The 20,094-nt window shown below is 39.2% G+C and overlaps 2 protein-coding genes and 1 long non-coding RNA gene across 6 annotated transcripts in view; 1 reads left to right on the top strand and 2 right to left on the bottom strand.

Moving 5' to 3' along the window:
• CDADC1 (cytidine and dCMP deaminase domain containing 1) overlaps positions 1-6,070 on the top strand; it is a 65,347-nt gene extending 59,277 nt beyond the window's left edge. Inside the window, exon 11 of one of the 2 annotated variants that reach the window (XR_447599.4) lies at positions 5,983-6,070. Coding sequence is in view for 1 of the 2 variants with exons in the window: in XM_007105281.4 (XP_007105343.2) it covers positions 5,983-6,029 (47 nt within the window). In the remaining variant the exon portion in view is untranslated. The remainder of the gene's footprint in view (positions 1-5,982) is intronic. The other variant, XM_007105281.4, reaches the window with a different exon arrangement.
• On the bottom strand, positions 1,944-5,080 carry LOC102992636 (uncharacterized). The gene is made up of 3 exons (XR_447600.3): positions 4,534-5,080; positions 2,738-2,872; positions 1,944-2,371 (listed from the first exon to the last, which is right to left on the bottom strand). It is a non-coding gene; the product is annotated as an uncharacterized lncRNA (long non-coding RNA).
• A 55-nt stretch (positions 6,071-6,125) lies between the features above and the next one.
• The window catches only part of CAB39L (calcium binding protein 39 like), a 106,813-nt gene continuing 92,844 nt past the window's right edge, over positions 6,126-20,094 (bottom strand). For all 3 annotated transcript variants that reach the window (XM_055089665.1, XM_028497237.2, XM_007105278.4), the window contains 2 exons: positions 14,612-14,755; positions 6,126-6,312 (listed from right to left, as the gene is read on the bottom strand). In XM_055089665.1, coding sequence (XP_054945640.1) covers positions 6,133-6,312; positions 14,612-14,755 — 324 coding nt within the window. In that variant the 3' untranslated portion in view covers positions 6,126-6,132. The remainder of the gene's footprint in view (positions 6,313-14,611; positions 14,756-20,094) is intronic.

The raw sequence follows: 20,094 nt of genomic DNA, 5'->3' as shown, positions 1-20,094 counted from the left end.
AGGAGTGTGTTTCTGAATCAGAGTGGAAGTGTCTCAAGAGGGCCCCCACTGGTGGTCCTTGAGCTGCCTCCCTTCCACAAGTGGGAAGAGCCAAGCCCATGCAGAACTGAGATGAAGCAGGGATGGGGATCAGCTGGGCAAGAGCTGTGCTGTGTGGCAGGGAGCCCCACAAGTCAGAAGAGAAGAACTAATCATTTGTTGCAAGAAACTTGCTGAGGACTGGGGGCAAAAGTGAGAGGGGCCACTAAAGGAAGGTGGAAGTTCTTTGATGGAGAGCAGAGAAGCCTAGGCACGGTGGCCCTGAGTCCACACTCGCCCTGATTTTTTAAAAGTGATGTGTCCTGGCTATTGTAACTAGTGCTGCAATGAACACTGGGGTGCATGTATTGTGGAACTAAGCCCAGTCAGTGTTAAGTCCTAAGTATCTCACAGGTTCTAAAGCTCCTGCCTCTGAGCCCTGGGTTTGAATCCTGCCCCGCCATGAGCTCAGTGGACAATCAGGCCGGTGACCCTCTCTGCGCCTCGGTTTCCACACTTGTAAAGTCAGGATGATAAGAGCACGTGCCTCACAGGTGGTTCTAAGGTTTGAGTTTAGTATTTGTGAAGCACCTAGAACAGGGCCTTCTCAGAGCAGGCACCAGCTCGGCCATAGATGTTCTTAGAGGGTCCTCACTGTCCTGCATCCCCTCACTCAGCCCTCCTCATGCCAGGCCACTCTCCCCCTGACCGACCTTGCTCTGACAGGCAGGATGCATGTCACTTCCTGCTGAAAGGCCAGCTGCCTCCATGATGGCCCGAGACCCTTTGGGTGGCATTGAAGGCTCTCCTCCGGGCTCCCTCCACGTGTCCACACGCCCAACACTCAGGGCACACACCTGTCAGTCTCTGGCCACACGTGCTTCATGCCCATGGCCCCTTCGGCCCAGACTCCACACCGGAGTGGAACTCCCTCTCCCACTGGCTGTGAGCCCCGCAGGGTAGCTGAGGGAGTTCAACATGGGAGCGTCCCCCGGGCCGGCACATCACAGACTTTACCTCATTGATTCCCTGTGAGACAGCTCCTCTTTTTGCCTCATTTTACAGGTAGGAAACTGAAGGTCAGTGATTCTCAAGATCAGACACTTGTAGTGGAGCTGGGATTAAGTCCAGGCGTGGCTGTCCCCAATGTCTGCATGGGTCCATCAACACCGCACATGTTGCTTAAGAGGAAAAAACAGCCAGGGGTCTTCAAGGGGGGAAAGACATTAAGAGGATGTGGAAACACCTCCTCCAGTGCAACACATAAGTGGTGGGTTTGGGATGTGTCCGTTTAACTGGAACACGTTCCCAGTCTCCTCTCCTGCATGGTGATGAATTAGGGCTGGGGTCAAGAGAAAGGTGGCAGCGTTGCAAGTGGAAATGAGGTGGCAGCCACACTTTCCCCGGGAAGGTCGGGGCCATCATGGCTCAGGACGTTGCCGCAGGCCTGCTGGCTCACCCTGCCGCTGGAGCCCCAGCCCCCCTGCCCCTCCTCCGTCAGCTGCTCCAAATCTGGGCTCAGCTGGGGGAGCTGTACAGTGAGTTGTGTGGTCTTACAGTCAGCCACGGCGTCGGAGGTGGAGGCTGGGGGACCGGGAAGGCAGTGTGGGTTCCAGATCATATCCATGGATTCCAGCTGTCCTCATGGGCGCCCACTTCAATCTATCTTCCCTTCCCTGCTGACTCAGGCCCAGGGCCAGACGCAGGGGACAGGCTTACGAAGGCTACTTACCCAGCCCCCACAGCACATAGGTCTGACCCCTGCAGTAACCCCTACAGTAGCTCTGTGGATCAACGCCTGACGGGCACAGAGAGTGAGTTCAATGAATGTTGGTTGAATAAATAACGATTTTGGTTGCTTTATCTAGGCTTTAAATTTCAGAACTAAAATGAGGGGAACTCATTTTTTCAACCTTCGCTAATGGATAAATTATTAATGCATATTACAACAACATGTTCTTCCAAATGGCCCCTGCGATCACAGCTTTCACGTAACATAGATGGCTCACAGGGCAGTAATTAAATTACAATCGATATTGAATTAATTGATGGTAAAGGGACTGGGACTTTTCGTATGGTTCTGTGACTTTCAGGGTATTGGTAATTGCACACCTTCCTCCTGGGAGGGAGTGATGAGGGACTTGGTGATCTCGACGGGATCGTTTGTACACGCATCAGAACGTCTCCCTCGTGGTAGCCCCGTGGTGCTGGGCCGCTGAGGAATCTGAAATGGAGGCACGGCTGGCTGGGCAGCAACCAATCTATCAGGAAATCTAAGCTGATATTATGTCCAACTGCAAAAGTAAGTCAGGAGAACAGAAGCAGATGCAGAAGAGTGGTTTGGAATTAACACCTGTGTAGAGTCAAGAGATTGCTCAAAATGATACAGAAATGCAAGATCGAATCCCTTATCCCATGCATAGGTCTAATTTGATCTTCCAACACCAGACAACCACATGGAGCAAAGTTACCTCCTGAAATGAAACTAGCTTTTGAAATCTTTCTATTGAGTTATCCTTCAGGTAGAATCCAATATTTCCTTCTTTCCTTGGGGGCCATGATGAATGAAGTGCCTGCCCCTGGGGCGGAGTCGAAGAGCAGGCCTGGCGGGAGGCGGCCCAGACATGCAGCCTAGTTTCCGAAGACATGGACTCTGGGGTCAGACTGGCCCTCAATCCTGGCTCTGCTGCCAGCTGTTTGACCTGGATAAGTTACTCACCCTTTCTGTGATCCAGTGCTCTCCTCCATAAAGTGAAGAGTGATACGACAGGGTCTCTCAAGAGGCTTAGTGCTGGCCAGGCTGATCATTTTGTCATACTTTGCTTTAATTACGGTAGTCACATAACAGCACTTTCTGTATGTCAAAAACAAAATCACATCCTTGTTCACAGCCATCTTCTGTCTTTCAGTCTTCTTAGAAAGGCTAAGTCTAGCTTTTCTAGGTCTCTTTTTGTTTCCAGCCTTTATCTAACTATGGGCCCTCATTAAAATAGCCACACCCTTCCTGAAAAAACACGCAGGAAAAGATGTACATGCCATACGTACAACATTCTTTTGGATAAAACAGAAAAAAAAAGTAAAAGATATAAATCTTAATTTCCTCTAGTATAGTAGACTAGAAAGATCTGTAAACCTATTTTAAAACAACTATCTTTTCATATTTAAAAAACAAATCCTAGTGATTTTTGAATTTCATTTTCCTTCACTTTATTACAATCACTTTCAAGTCCTGTGTAGTTTCCAGACGGCACTATAGCTCAGAGCAGCTGCGTCTCACACAGACCAACCAGTGTGGCTGGCAACAGAGGCTTTGGAAAGCTTGCTGCCCCTTCTCAGCATATATTGCTCCCCAGAGCCCTCCAGGACGAGAACCCACAGAGGGTGGCAGTCAGAACACTTGCTCAAGGGCTGAGTGCCTCTCGGCTTTTTCTCCCAGGGTAATAATCCTAACATTTGGGCAGATGCCTGGCTTTAGCCAGAGCCTCGTCCAAGAACATTATGATTTCAATCCATCCTGGCTTCATTCTAGGACCTTCACCCCCGGGAGCCTCCCAGGCAGCAGTGGGGGAGGGCACGACATAATTCCTCACCCCCAGGGCCTCCCCTCCTTCACGGCCTTGAGGATGAAAAAATGAATAAGAGCAGGAGTTTGGCCTCCGGCCACCGTGGCTTTGTACCCCAGGTCTAGTCCACATTGTCTGGGATAAACTGCTCAGAGCCTCAGTTTCTTCAAATATAAAATGGGAATGACTCTGGCTGTGGTGGAGCATCAATAACGTGAAGTGTTTCTATACTGCCTGACAGGCGGCCCTTGGTCAATGGCAGTGAGCCTCACCGGGAGGATGGGACAGCCAAGGACAGGGGAAGTGGGCGTGGGGCCTCTGGGCAGCCTGGGGTGCCCTCCGCCTGGGGCTTTCCCTGTTTGGAGCAGTGACAAGAACACAGAGGCGGGACATGCAGAGCAATGAAACAGACTAAGGAATATGTGGCACCTTTTCATTTAGTCAGTCTTTATTTAAATGTGTGCTTTTGAAATAGCTTATTAAATATGACCTTTTCAAAACTCAATTCTCACAATATTTACAGTGACTTTTATGCAAACATATTTTAACTGTGAGCTTCTTGCTCCCTCTTTCACATTAATAATCTACAAATTTGTATCACAGCAAAATCCCAGCTACTTCATTTATTGCCTTTTAGACTAGTTTTGTTTGTGAGGTACTAAACTAGGATAAGGGATTGCCAGGAACGAGCTAATTCAAGCTCGGAGGAAATAAAATATGTTTTACTTATCAAAAAAGAATTATAACAAGGCCTTGCTTTCCAACTGAAAACGTGTCCCATGATGTGTGGAACAGTATTTAAGCAATGAAATACGTTTCCAATGGTCATTATTGTGCCGCCTTCTTTTTTAAAAAAAATATTTACACTCATGTCTCTTAAACAAATAAAATCAGAAAAGTCAAATTTGAAGAGACTATGGACTGTCAGGGAATGTTATAAAAATAATCTGACCTCAGTGACTGAAGAATGAAGGTCATCAGATGGCCCGGCACTGGCCAGAGCTGCTGCAAGAAGGTCCCGCAGGCCCTGCAGCATCTGCCTCAGGATCTGACGCTGGGCACGGAAAGACACAGCCAAGAAGGATGAAACTGCACCAGGTGATTCTTCAGATGCTACGTCTACAAGGGCACTGATCCTGGAGAGGGATCTTTCCCTCTCTGGGTGGAGAAATATCTGGTTGAAGAACACAGTACCCAATGTTGTAAAAAGTGAAGATTCCTATGGAAGGCAATAACTCATGATTTGGAAACAGAATTATGAAAAAAATACAGATTAACAATTGTACCTTTAATGTCTTGTAAATATAGCTTGAAATTCCGTTTTATACACTTGACGTCTGAAAACAAACCATGGCCTTTTTAAAAAAACACAAATTAATTCCTTAACCATCCTAGTATGCAAGAGAGTATTTGAGACCAACATTTTTATAAGTTTTCTACCTTTACACTGAGGAATTTGATGTGAAATTAGAACGACAGCTTATTAGAAAATAAAGTGAAAAAAATTTTTAGTCCTTTGAGGATTTTTTTTCATGCATTTAATCATTTGCACTTCCAACGGCCATGTTCCCTTATTTATAAATGCCTGTGCAACCCTCTGGACCCATGGTTTTGCACACGCTAGGCATCTCAATGCAATGATTCCTACTCTAAAACACACTTTCACCACAAAACTTTTTTCCCATAATGAGAAGTATGAATGAAACATTCCAAACATTCACTAACCCGACAGAAGTCTGTGGGAAACAGCAGTGACTGTCGCTAGAGCTGTGGTTCTTACCCATCTGTTCCAAGTTCTCAAGTGAGCAGGTCCTACGCCGTGGGTCCTCTACGCCCGTGACCCTTGTTAGTCCATCCTGTTTGGACTTAGTTGGTCCCATGCTAACCTGGTCAGAGTGGGGGAGTGTGTGTGTGTGCGTGTACCATGAGTTGGTCATGCTGAGGAGATCCACTGGGGGGGAACGTGGGGCGGTAAGCAGAAAGGTGGCCATCAATTCCCTAGGAAGTTAGGAATGAAGGATTACAGTTAAAAGATATGGGCAGGGAACAGAATACGTAATGCGTGAAAACATGGATCTTATTTCCTTGGTGCCTTGAGAAATTTGTTTGTCCAAGTACAGATGGGCAAAACAGTTTAGTGCGTCTTGCCCCCATGCCCAGTTCTCTGAGAATTTAATCCTCTTCGAGGACTCAGTGACACCCATTCTTTGGGCTCCTACTACTTGGTGGCTCGTGGTGACTGAGGGCTCAGGTCTGCAAGCCCACCGCCTTGTTGTCCTTCATCAAGAAAGGGTTAAAATTGCTTTTATCAATGTCTAAAACAATGGCTCTGATTTCACATAAATAATCACAGACTCGATTAAGATGAATATATTATTCTAAATTAATTTTTTTCTTTCAGACATTTATATTCCATCTACCCTGAACAACGAATTGAGAAAAACATAGCCACCTCCAAAGCCTTCCCAAGAATGACTACTTTTTGAAATGACACTTTTTGTACAAACTGAACAAATGAGACAGTGACGGTGGCAGGAAACTGGGTGAGACTTCAAGGCGCCGTTTTCTTCAAGTCTCGAATCTGTTTAATCAAGTAGTTCTTCTCATCGGTGAACTGCTCATCGTCCGTCCTTTCTTTCTGGAAGCTGCTCAGAAACTCGATGAGTTTGGGTTGGTTTTTTAGTAGAATCTCCACAATAGGCTGTGTTTTGTGAGGACTGGCCACAAACACCTGAAACATGAGAAACAAACACCTAGGACAAGGAATGCACATCAGGAAAAACACGGATCCCACCTGTGTCTCATTTGCTACATGTGTTAGTAAAATACAGAAAGTATAATCTGTATAAAATACAGATTATACTTCCTTATTGAGGAAAATGAGTAATTCCCCATTCATATCCATTTTCTACAGAGAATATACAAATATATTCAATATATTTAAATTATATATTTAATCATATATTTAAAATTACCATTATAACTAAATATGTGATTATAAAATTAAATATATATAATTCTATATAATGAAATAGATAATATACAAATATATGACCATATATATAAAATATAAAATATTCAATATATATAATATATTGAACATACTTAATATATTCATCTGGCTCAAAATTCAAAAAGGACAAATGTGAAAAGTCCCCCTCTCACCTCCTCTCCCTGGAGGTCACCAATGTTATTATTTTCTTATGTATGTGGAGCTTTAAAATTTATAACTGCCTAGGTCCCACCTTCCAGAGACTCCAGTTCAGTAGATCTAGAGGGGAGGTCTGGCTCTCTGTATTTTTATAAAGTTCCACAAAGATTCTTATGTGCACTCCTAGTTGAAACCATGATCCTGGGCTAATAACTCAACTGTACTATAAAAGACAGTAACAACTATAATAACAGGACACAATAACTCAAAACTATAATGCTGGGACTTCCCTGGTGGTCCAGTGCTTAAGACTCTGTGCTTTCACTGCAGGGGGCACGGGTTCCATCCCTGGTTGGGGAACTAAAATCCCACATACCGCGAGGTGCGGCCAAAAAAAAAAAAAAAAAAAAACCAAAACACCAAGCATATTAAAAAAAAGAAAAACTATAATGCTGACTTGTACAGTATTTTGCAAAGGACACACTTCCTAGTTAGATGCTATATATATAATGACATGACCAGAATACCCATAAAACTGTTGGCTGCTATATAGCTCTCTGGTTTCATGTTCTGGACTCCCCACTCCTCAGAAGGGCTGAGTGCTTCACCACCAGCCCCTCTGCACACCGCCTCCTCATCCTGAACCTCCAACAGTGCACAACTCTACTCCGAACACCCTATGGCCAGTGATCGGTTATGGAGACAGTGGGAGCTACAAGGTTGAACCCTCAAGGTTCCTCCAATCCAGCAAGCATGAGGAAGGAAAAACTGCACCAGGATGTTAAGGACCTATGAGAGGGAAATGAAAAGCTGTGGAGGTTCAAAGGAGGTGGAGATAACATTAGATTTCTGAGTTTGGAACAGGAAGGGCTCATGGTGTAGGTGAAATGAGAGTCTATGAATCAGATTTTCTCTCTTTTTTTTTTATATCAGTTTGGTAGTTTGTGCATTTCTAGGGATTTGTCCATTTCATCTAGGTTATCTAATTTATTGATGTACAATTATTTGTAGTATTCTCTTATAATCTTTTTTATTTCTATAAGGAGGTTGAATCAGAAACCAACGACCTCTCAACAAAAGCCCAGGACCAGATGATTTTACTGGTAAATTCTACAAACTTTTAAAGAAAAATTAACACCAATCCATTTCAAATTCATCCAAAAAATAAAAGACAAGGGAATACTTCCTAACTCATTCTATGAGGTCAGCATTACCCTGATACCAAAGCCAGACAAAGCTATCACAAGAAAACTACAGACCACTGTCTTTTATGAATAAAGATGCAAAAATCCTCAACAAAATACAAGCAAACGAAGTCCAGAATAATATTAAAAGGATTACATGCCATGACTAAATGGGATTTATTACAGAAATACAAGCATGGCTAAACATAATAAAATCAATCGATGTAATACACCACATGTACTAGACTGAACTGCATCCTCTAAAAAGATGAAAGTTCAAGTCCTAACCCTTGGTACCTGTGAACATGACCTTATTTGGAAATAGGATGTAATCAAATTAAGATCAGTTCATACTGAGTTAGCTTGGGCCTGAATCCAATTACCAGTATCTTTAGAGGAAGAGGAATTTTGGACACAGAAACACACAGAGATACGCAGAGGAAAATGCCATGTGAAGATGGACACAGAGATTGGAGTTATGCATCTATAAGGCAAGGAATGCCAAGGATTGCTGGCAACCACCAGAAGCCAGGAGAGAGGCATAGATTTTCACTGAAAGCTCCAAGAGGAACCAACCCTGTTGACACCTTGATCTTGGACTTCTAGTTGCCAGAACTCTGAGACAGTGACTTTCTGTAGTTTTAGGACACTTAGTCTTTGGTACTTTGTTATAGCAGCTCTAGGAAACTAAGATGACACATTAGTACATTGAAAGAAAACCATATGATCATTTCAACTGATGCAGAAAAAGTATTTGACAAAATCCAACACCTTTTCATAATAATAATAATAATAATAATAATAATAAACACTCAACATGGGACAACTAGATATCCACAAGCAAAAAAATAAAGTTGGACCCTTACCTTGCACCATAAACAAAAATTAACTCAAAATTTATCAAAAAACTAAATATAAGCACTAATAAAACTTTTAAAGGAAAACATAGGGGTACATCCTCAAGACCTTGTATTTGGCAATGGTTTCTTAGCTACAACATCAAAAGCGTGAGCAACAACAAAAAAAATGGATAAAGTGAACTTCATCAAAATTTAAAAATTGTGTGTATCACAGGACACTATCAAGAGCATGAAAAGACAATATACAGAATGTAAGAAAATATTTGCAAATCATATATATGATCAGCATCTAGTATCCAGAATATATAAAGAACTCATACAACACAACAACAAAAAGACAAACAACCTTTTTTAAAAAGGGGCAAAGGGGGACTTCCTTGGTGGTCCAGTGGGTAAGTCTCCACGCTCCCAATGCACGGGGCCCGGGTTCGATCCCTGGTCGGGGAACTAGATCCCGCATACATGCTGCAACTAAGAGTTTGCATGCCACAACTGAGAAGTTCACAGTCCGCAACTAAAGCTCCCGCATGCCGCAGTGAAGATCCCGTGTGCTGCAACTAAGACCTGGCACAGCCAAAACAAATAAATAAATAAATATTAAAAAATAAAATAAAAAGGGGCAAAGGACTTGACATTTCTCCAAAGAAGATATACAAATGGCCAATAAGCATGTGAAAAAATCCTCAACATCATTAGATCATTAGGGAAACACAAATCAAAACCACGATGAGACTAGGCCAGCTACAATTAAAAAAATAATAATAACAATAACAAGTGAGGAATGGAGAAATTGGAACCCTGTACACTGCTGGTGGGAATGTAAAATGGAGCAGCCTCTATGGAAAACAGTTTGGTAGTACCTCAGTAAGTTACACATTGAATTACCATAAGACTGAGCAATTCTGTTCCTAGGTATATACCAAAAGAATTGAAAACATTTGTTCAAACAAAAACTTGTACATGAATATTCATAGCAGCACTATTCACAATAGCCAAAAGTCCATCAGCTGATGAATGGATACGCAAATTGTGATATATCCTTAAAATGGAATATTATTCAGCCATAGAAATGAATGAAGTACTAGTGATCAGGCTACAACATGGATGAACTTTAAAAACATTATGCTAATAGAAGAAACCAGACACAAAAGGCCACACATTATATCATTTCATTTATATCAAATATCCAGAACAGGTGAATCCATAAAGACTGAAAGCAGATTAGTGATTGCCAGGGGCTGTGGGTAAGAGAAAATGAGAAGTAGTTGCTGAATGGGTATAGCGTTTCCTTTTGGGGTGATGAAAATGTTCTGGAACTAGAGAGTAGTAATAGTTGTATAACACTGTAAATACTAAATGCCACTGAACTGTACACTTTAAAATGGTCAAAATGGTGAATGTTATGTTATATGAACTTTACTACCATAAATTAAAATTGTTACTTATTAAAAAAAAGTACCCCAGGCTCGTTTACATTGTTACACAAAATGCCTGATGTTTATAGAACACCTAGTATGTTAGGAAATCACATACTGGAGCCAAATGTGTGGCTCCTCTGGCTGCCATTAGTTTACAAGTGAGCTGCTGGGAAGTTTTAGCTAGGAACTGTCTGGCATTTGTGGTAACAACAGCAATAACTCTTAACAGTCTTTATTCCCCAAAAATTTTTTAGAAGATTAAATATATAGAACAAACTAAGCTTCTCTGTTTGAATCCAAAATAAATGTAAAACGTAGTGGAATTTGCAGACAAGGCATCACTGGATCAACTCTACTGAATCCGTACACTGTACAACAGACCTAAAAAAATGTTCAATTTGTTTTCAGGTTTAAAATTTTCCCTTATTTTTATTTTTTATGGCTTCTGAACTCTGCTGCCTCTAAAGGTAGTTGCTGATTAGAGGTGACTAAGGCTCTAATGCACAATTCCTTTGGGGCACCCGGGACACTGAAATCAAGGCTTGAGATGAACCATTCATGAGGACAACCATTCTTGTTCTGTATACTTTTTCAGGTGAATTGTCAAGCTGGCCTTTGGATTTTGGAATAAGCTAGGGTGGAGCTTCTTGTTTTAATGGAAATGGCTATTGTGGCCAACGGCTAGGGTCTGAGCGACAGAGCAGTACACTCAGGCCCATTTTTGACGATGGCCATGCTTGAGTTCCAGCAGCTCTGAGAGGTGAGCCAAAAGGCACTGGCCATCCCCACCCTCTAGGTTCGAAAGACAGTGGCAACATGGTCCTTTGCTATTAAGGATATTAACAGGGAAAGGAAAGAAAGATCAGCTCATAGCTGATCCCTAAATTCACGTTGGCCATGTCTCTGGAAGAGGCAGGATCACAGAGACAAAGGTCTCCTGAACCTAGTATCTTAGAATTAGACTTTTGATTTTAATTTAACTTTTTAAATTTAACATTTTGCAAGTGATGAAACAGATCCAGATGGATTTGCCCAAAGTCACTGGTGGCAACCGAGCCACAACAAAGACCCAGGTCTCTTGACTTCCATGACTTCCATCTAGTCCTTTCCCATCATACCATCCTGTTCGTCAATAGCAGAGAAAACATGAAATGGCAACTCATTCAAGTCCTTGAACTTTTCAAGCGAGCTAATGAAAATTGGCCACTAATAATCTGGCAAAGACATTTTTAGTCATGTGTTCCACATTTTCTGTACTTTATGAAAGGTACCTGGGGAAAAAGACTAATAATAAAGAACTGTGAAAAAACTCTAGGACTCAGCTGTTACTTTTTCTAAATAACAAAATATTTTTGGCAAGTAAACAATTCAGTTTGCCCTTCAGTGCAACGAACAGAGTTAAGGTCCAGAGTAAGTCCAGTTTATACACATACAAGCAAACAAGTGGTCAACTATTTTTAAATGCACCTATTCTGTCCAATAATGAGAAGATCCAAATTCTGATCTCAGAGGATGGAAGTAGGTTATTTCTATTTTGCCACCCACTGAATACTTCCATGATACTGCATTTTGGAACCAAGTTATATGAAGCATGTTCTCATCTAGGATGATATATTAAAATTCTGTGGGAGCTGGAAAGACAAGACACACAGCCTTCTATAATTTCCTCAGTCAAAAGGCAAGGGTCTTAAGAGGGCCTATCATTTTATACTCTGCAGGCATTTTCCTGTCCTACAAGAGCCTATTTTTGTCTCATCCAATTTGTGTTTATTCTTTATGAAATAATTCTAACAAAGAGAAGAACACAGCAGTAACATCAGATTTCAAGTTCCCACCATCAGCTCTATCATTTTTGCCAAACTTGCCTTCAGAATTATAATAAAATAAAACATTACAGATATAATTAAAGGCTATTAGACATTTCTTCATGATATCATTCTCTTTCCTACCCCTCCCCAGAGGTGACTGCTATCCTGAATTTGGTATTTATCATTCCCATGAAGGTTTTTAGACTATAACTGCATATGTCTGAATCCATACATAGCGTTGTTTTGCATGTTTTTAAACTTTAAATAAATAACATCTTTTTAACATTTGCTTATCCCACTCAGTGTTTCTGATACTTATCTACACTAATCCATATAACTATTAATTTTAACCCATTACTATATGCTATTGTATGAATACATCACAATTTATTTTCCCAGTCTCCTGTAGATACCCTTTTTTTTTTTTTCCATTTTACAACATGCGAAACAGTGTTGCAATAAACATTTTGGTACAGGATTCCTTATGCATGTGAGCAAGATTGTCCCTAGGAAATTGCCAGAAAATGAGATTTCAGGACTGAAGAGTATGGACACTTTCAGTACTTTATTTTGCTAAATTGCTCTCCCAAGTGCTTGTACCAATTTACAGTGTATGACCTACTGCCCTCCAACTTTACCAAAATTTGATGTTGTCAGACTTAAACATTTTTGTCAATATGAAAAATGTAAAGTGATATCTCGTTGATATTTTAATGGCCATTTCCACAATTACTACTAAGATGAGCATCTTCACCTATTTGTTGGCCAATCAGGTTTCCTCATCTGTAAATTACCAACTTGTATGCTTTGCCTATTTTTCTATGGAATTGTTTGTCTTTTTCTAAATGATTTGTCAGTTACATGTGTCACATTCTGTCCTGTTTTTCACTTTGCTTATGATGTCTTTTCAAAAAGATGTGTTAAATTTTAATGTAGTCAAACTTATTTTCTATTACGTTTTGTGATTTTAAATTCTTTTAAAAAATTCTTCCTTCCCCAACATCATAAAATGTCTCCTAGTTTCTCTTTTAAAAGTTAAAAAATTTTGCTTGTCAAGTGTAGATCTTTACCAGAATTTATTTCTGAATATAGTGGAGAGTAGGGTTTTCTATATGAATAATCTATTACCCTAGAACCATTTATTAACAGTAACCCTTTCTTCACTGATTTACAATCCCTCCACTACGAAATATCAAATTTCATATTTGCACAGGCTTATTTCTAGGCTTTTTACTCTGTTTTGTTGTTCTATTTATCTATCTCTATGCCAATACAATATTGTCTCCATTTACTATAAATCCATAATAAGTCTTAATATATGGTAGGGTGGATTTCCCTACCTTGTTTTCCTTGAAAATTGCCATAGATAATCCCAGGCCATCGTTCTACCTTACAAATTTTAGAGTCAGCTTGTCAAGTTCCAGGAAAAGTTCTTCTGGGATTTTGATTGTAATTAAATGGAATTTATAAATTAATTTGGGATTTGAACTGCTCTAGTGGCCTTTTGGACAATAAAGATGTGGTGGCTGAAAAATGGACTAAAATTGTTTTTTACCTCTCAAAGCAACAATTACATACCTTATAAACTGCCGTGTCTCCCATTTATAGACTCATAAATTCAATCACTGAATATACATTATAAAGGCCAAAAAAAAAAAGCCTGGAACTCTCTGAATCCTTAATTCTACTCTAGATACTTATCCTAAGAAAATAATCCTAAATATGGAAAAAATTAGCTGAATACATAAAATGCTCATTGTAGCTACAAATTGAAAATAACCTAAATATAAACGACACAGGAATATTTAAGTAAACTAGAGTAAGTATACCCAATGAAAAACTATGATGCCAATAAAACTACTGTCTCTTTTTAAACACTATATATAACAACAGTGAATTAATGTTCACTTACGGTATCACATTGAGTGATAAAATTAGTGTATCAATTGTGTATACAATGTAAATACAGCTGCAGAAAAAACCTTCGAATATGTGCACAGGAAAATAAAATTTACTAAAATCTTTACAATAGTTAAGTCAGGGGTATGGGATTATAGACTAGATTTCTTCCACCTACCCTACTTTTAAACAAACCTATTGTTTAAAGTTTCTAGGAGATGATTTTATTACGCTTACATCAAAGAAAAGATATTAGAAAGAAAATGCAGGTGTTATATGGACTACTTTTCTTTCAAAACGAATTAAAATATTTCTAAGCAAGTAACAAAGTGAGTAGTACTCAGTGTTTCTTTAGGTTTCACTTAAAGTTCAAAGAAACACTTCAGGCAGAAGCAAAGCATTCAAATTCTGACACAGGTTTTCGGCTTCAGCTCAATCCCTGATTATTTTAGTAACTTTTGGGAAACAGTATCCCCCTATTTTCTCAGTGAAAAAAATGAAATTATGTCGAGATATGGATTAGTTAGCAAATCTTTTAGAAACAAATGGGCATTCATTAAAATAACTCTAAAATTTCATCTAAGTCATGCAGAACAGAAAGACTGCCTATTTAATTTTCTCTCAAGTATAAAGGAGGGTATAAAGTAGGGAGTTTGCCATTTGCAACTGGAAAACAAATGCCCACATTATTTCTGCAGCTTGAACTTTACCTTAAAGACATGAAAGGCTTCAAACTGGATGTTGGGACTTTTATCCCGGAGGAGGTTCATCATCAGTTTGAGGTTCTCTGGCTTGCTGATGTACTTTGTCATGATGGCAAAGTTGTGCCGGTCCAGGATCAGTTCACCTAGCAGCTACAAAAAACACAGAATCAAAGTAGAATCTGTCCGAGAGTCATCTTATTCAAAATATATCCCACTTCCTCACACTGGAAAACAAAATATAAATGTGAGTTATGAATGTTGATATGAAAAAAATTCAGAGTCCTTAAGTACATCTTAAAGCATAGGCATGGAAGCTGTAGTTATTATTAAGTTATTTTTAAACTTTTCATACAGTTTTGCTAAAGTCGGTGCTTAATGCATTTCTGAATCTTTTTTTTTTAAGCCAGTCATTGCTACTGCTTAAAAAAAGCTCTCTCTGCTGCCCTCATCAAGAGCTAGCCAGAAATGAATTTATTATTTTCATCCCTTACTTTAATGTGCTTCCCAGTAATGTATTGCTCCTTAGGCACTGAGGTAGGATAAGAATAAAAAAATTGACTTTACAATTATACCTTCCTTATCTGAATAAATATACTCTAGTAGCTTACTGGAAAAATAGGTTATATTAAGTGACTCTTACTTTCTCCCTAAATTTTATTACAAAACCTGATATAGAGCCAGAAAAAAACTCTGACCCTGAATTCATATGAAATTTAACATGTGCAGCAAGTTTTTATTAAAAAGTAAAGCAAAACATTTTCTGGTGACAAATTATTAATTCCTAAAATGCAGCATTACTCCATGTTATGAAATGGATGTTTATGTCCCTCTAAATCTATATGTCGAAATCCTAATCCCCAATGCAATGGTATTAGGAGGTGGGGCCTTTGGAAGGTGAATAGGACATGAGGGTGGAGCCATCATGAATGGGTTTGGTGCTCTTACAAAAGAGATCCCAGAAAGCTCCCTTGCTGCTGGCACCTTGATCTCAGACTTGCCAGCATCCAGAACTGTGAGAAATAAATGTTTGTTGTTTAAGCCACCCAGTCTATGGTATTTTTGTTATAGCAGCCCAAACAGACTAATACACTTCAAAACAAAATAAAAATACCAAGAGTTAGAATAGTTGAAGACCCCTTAGCAGCATATGGCTGAACTTTTATTCTCACTGTAGTGGTAGCAATTCCTAAAGCTTCAGCAATCAGGTGGCTGAAATGTACCCTTAACATAATTTTATATATGATATACTTAATGATGACCAGTGTTGGATGTTAGATGGTCACCAGTTAGTCTCAAACATATGCAATAGCAATTGTGTAAATTTTTAGTCTTCATCTTTCTTAATCTCTCCTCAGCATCTAAAGCTAACTGGATACTCTCCTGGAAACTTCGTTCTTGGTTTCAAGGCCACTGCTTTCTTCTCTTTTCTTGCTGCTTGAAGCGAGTTCCTATGCTGCCTGTTACTGATTCCCCTTCCCTTTAGGCACTATACATGCAGGGATTTTCCAAGCTGTATTTTATCTCTTTATCTCCCAACAATCTCATCTATGTCCATGGCTTCAACTATGCCATCCAGGAAGATGTCTCCCAAATCTATTATACATCTCTGTTTTAATTTCCTTCCTAAACTCTATACCCACATTTTTAACTCCCCGCCCCCCCTCCCCCCCCCTCCGCCCAGGCTGAACACTTAGCTGGCCTATCACACTCAACATCTCTACAACCAATTCCCTTTCCTCTCCTTGTTAATGACATCATTATCTGCTAGTCCCCTGGGGAAGAGAGTTGAAATCTTTCTCAGCTCTTTTCCTTCCTTTAGTCCTCATACCAAATCTACATCTAAGATCTGGCAATTTTCTCTTTTTAAATGTCTTGAACATCCTTCGTTCCATTTTTACTCACTCAGACCCTCCTACCTTCCATCTGGACTACTGCAACAGCACACACAATGGTCTCTTTTTCAGTCTTCACCCAATCCAACCCATTCTGCACATTATGTCAAATGAATCTTCCTGATGATCAGCCTTATTCAAGTTACTAATGCCACTTATAACGTGAATGAATAAACAAACAAATATCTAGATTCCTTTGAATTGGGGATAAAAATTGAAGTCCTTAGTCTGGCATTCAAAACCCACTGTGACTGGAGTCATTTCTACTGCATCCTTTCCTCTGCCTCTCACTTATTCTTTCTCATTCTTCTGCTTCTGTGGCTTCACTACCCTTGCTCCAAATTTTTCCCAGCTTTACTGAGGTATAACTGACAAAACTGTATACATTTAAATTGTACGTCATGAAGATTTGATACGTGTATACATTGTGAAATATTTACCACATGCAATTTAATTAACACATCTATAGCCTCACATAGTTACCCTTTTCCTTTTTGTGGTGAGAATGCTTAAGATCTACTCTCAGCAACTTTCAAGTATACAATACAGTATTATTAACTATAGTCACCATGCTGTATGTTAGATCTTCAGAATTTATTCACCTTATAACTGAAAGCTTGTACCCTTTGACCAGCATCTCCCATCCCACAGCCCCCTACCCATAACCACCATTCTACCTTCTGTTTCTATAGTTCAACTCTTCTCCTCAGCTGAATTTCCTCTCTTGCCTCTGTGCTCTTTGTTTTTTCCTAGTTGTACTCACTTTGCCTTGCAGTGCAGAGTTACTCATGAGCTTATTTAGAATATAAGCTCCATAAGGGCATGTGTCAATTCCTACTAGTGTTTGTATCCCTGAAAACCTAACTGTGTGAGGTGTGTGGATATTGTTGGGGAAATAAAGTCCAAGCAACACAGAATCCTCTCTACAAAGTGTAGAAAAGAAAGAAAGCAGTTTTATTATCGAATACACGTATTCAGAGCACAACACTGTAGGTAATCTACAAAAAAGGCATTACGAAGACATAAAATTCTACCTTATTTATACAACCAAGCAGCTACAATCCAGTACATATATATACTCTCAAGATGAAAGATAACTGGTCCCCTATAAGAGGACCAGACAGCGCCATTTGCTGTGCACCCTTTCATAGTTCACCCTGAATTCACCTGGCCATTGAAGTAGCCATTTGTTTTACCTCATTGCTTTTATCCAACTAATGTAGAGAATAATAAAACTTCTCTTATCTCACTGACAAGCAAATGGTTACAGCTTGGAGAGAAGCATCAAGGTTAAATTTTCCTGTGATAGAGAGGAAGGAGAGCTATCTTCCTAGATGTTTACACTCCAGGGGGATGGCTCCCGGATTCTCAAAAAAAAACCCAAAAAACATTCCGGGTTGTAAAGCTGACAAGAAGCTTCTAAAGATGTATATATGTATATATATATATATATATATATATATATATATATATATATATACATATACACATCTTTATATATACACACACATATGTGTATATATATATAGCATCTATGTAAATATAGATTCTATGTAGATATATATTTATTTAAAATATAACATATTTTATATGTTATAATAAAATATAATTATAATATAACTCTGGTGGTCCAGTGGTTAAGACTCCATGCTTCCACTGCAGAGGGCATGGGTTCGATCCCTGGTTGGGGAACTAAGATCCCGCATGCTGTGTGGTGTGGCCAAAATTACATATAAAGCATACACACATACACATATCAAAAGGTCTTCTAGCAACAGAGCAATTTCATTTAAAAAATTTTAAATTTGTATACATACAAACATTCAATAAATATTTGTTGAAGTGACATTTATGAGCTAAATTCAGATTAAGTCACTTCAATTCTTATTACATGGGGATGCCTATATATAAATTCTATCCAATCTATCCTCTGCTTATATAATTTCACTACTTTTTGGAAACAATCAATTATGTTAAAACATTTGGCCAAAAACACTGAATCTTTTAGCCATTAAATATTAATCTATTAATTAATACTGACAGTGAAAAATGCTGCATTTCATAGGAATACAAAGCATTATACAGCAATACTATACTGAGTAAAAGGAGAAAAATTCATATTTTTTACTTCTTTAACTTTCATGTTCTAGGCTTCATAGTATACAGTGAAACCACGCACAATAATGAGTTTTTAAAAAATTTTGTGTTTTAATGATATTGACCAGAGCTCTCCCCAAATCCAGAATTCCACCAAGCTTCTTTTGAATTATAATCTTTCTAGTGATTAAATACCAGGCCTCCAAAGAAGATAAGAAATAAATTCCTAAGCTATGTCACACAGTGAATGGAATTTCTCTGTTAATTATTTTTTATTGACACCAGGAACCTAAGCACCCCAAGATAGTTCAGAAAAATTCAGAATTTGATTAACAAAAGGCAGTAGGTAGCAACTACTTTGGAATCAGAAAATAGCCTAGTAAATACACTGTCACAATAATCTAACCTCTCTTGTTTTCTAAAATTATGAAACATCTATGTGCAAAATATTACAGAATCCAGAGATATAAACATAGTAAAATCAAAATAGAACATACTGCTACCACAGATCTAATTACCCAAAGGAAAACCCAACAGCACACAGTGGAGCTCTGCAGAACAATGTTCTGACGAAGAAAAGAGCAAACAATACTTAAGGAGCTCTTTCCTTGAATAGACTGATACAAGACCATCTTAGCAATATCTCTGCCTATAATCCAACATTCAAAAAAGGCGAACTCTTCAGTAACGATTTTAGCAATTTTTACATTCTTGATATACTTTATCTACCTTTTACTAGTGCTTTTCACTGTCTAACCAGTGCTTGGTTTTACCACATTGTAAATTAAATATTTGTGAGACAGTCAACTGTAAAGGATTTTAAGTGGGAGTAGCAGCTCATGTAGTATGTGTGGGTGCATTAATAAAGAACAAGGAAGAAGCCTTATGAGTGGGCTGGGGCATCTGTAAATAAGTAGAAAACAAACAATCAGCTTGAAAAGGGAGAGTTTAAAGGAGACTTTCTGTACCACATGCTGTACAAAGTCGGATGCTCTTTGCCATATCACTGGAATAGCACTGAGGTCTTCAGCTGGAGAACTATGTGAAAAGAGGAAGAGAGGCTCGATGGTGGAGAGCCAGGTGGCAGCAGACAGAGGTGAGAAATGAGTCTTTCTTGCTCCCCTTTGCTACCCGCTAAATTTGTATTACATGTTGTACTAATCATACATCTACTGGGTTAATAGGCTTTGATTTTTAAATGCAAATGCATCCTGGTAGGAAAAAGTCTAACTCATACCCTAGTCCCAATTATTTATTTAGAATAGATCGGTGCCTTCAGCCCAGAGACTGAACTCTGGGGACAGTGACGAGGAATATTTATTAATGAAATTTATTTCAATTTTCTTTAGCAAATATATCCAGGTCTTACCATGTGGTAGGTTCTGCTCTAACCATTTTACAAATATTAACAAGGGAACAGGACAAGGTGGGGTTGAAGGCATCCTGAGCAGAGATTGAGGGCAATGGGCACATGGGTAGGAGAGGATGACAGGACAGCAG

This window comes from Physeter macrocephalus, chromosome 13 (genome assembly GCF_002837175.3).
Source record: "Physeter macrocephalus isolate SW-GA chromosome 13, ASM283717v5, whole genome shotgun sequence".
In the NCBI taxonomy this organism is placed as follows: Eukaryota; Metazoa; Chordata; class Mammalia; order Artiodactyla; family Physeteridae; genus Physeter; species Physeter macrocephalus.
This window is presented reverse-complemented; position numbering and strand designations above follow the sequence as displayed.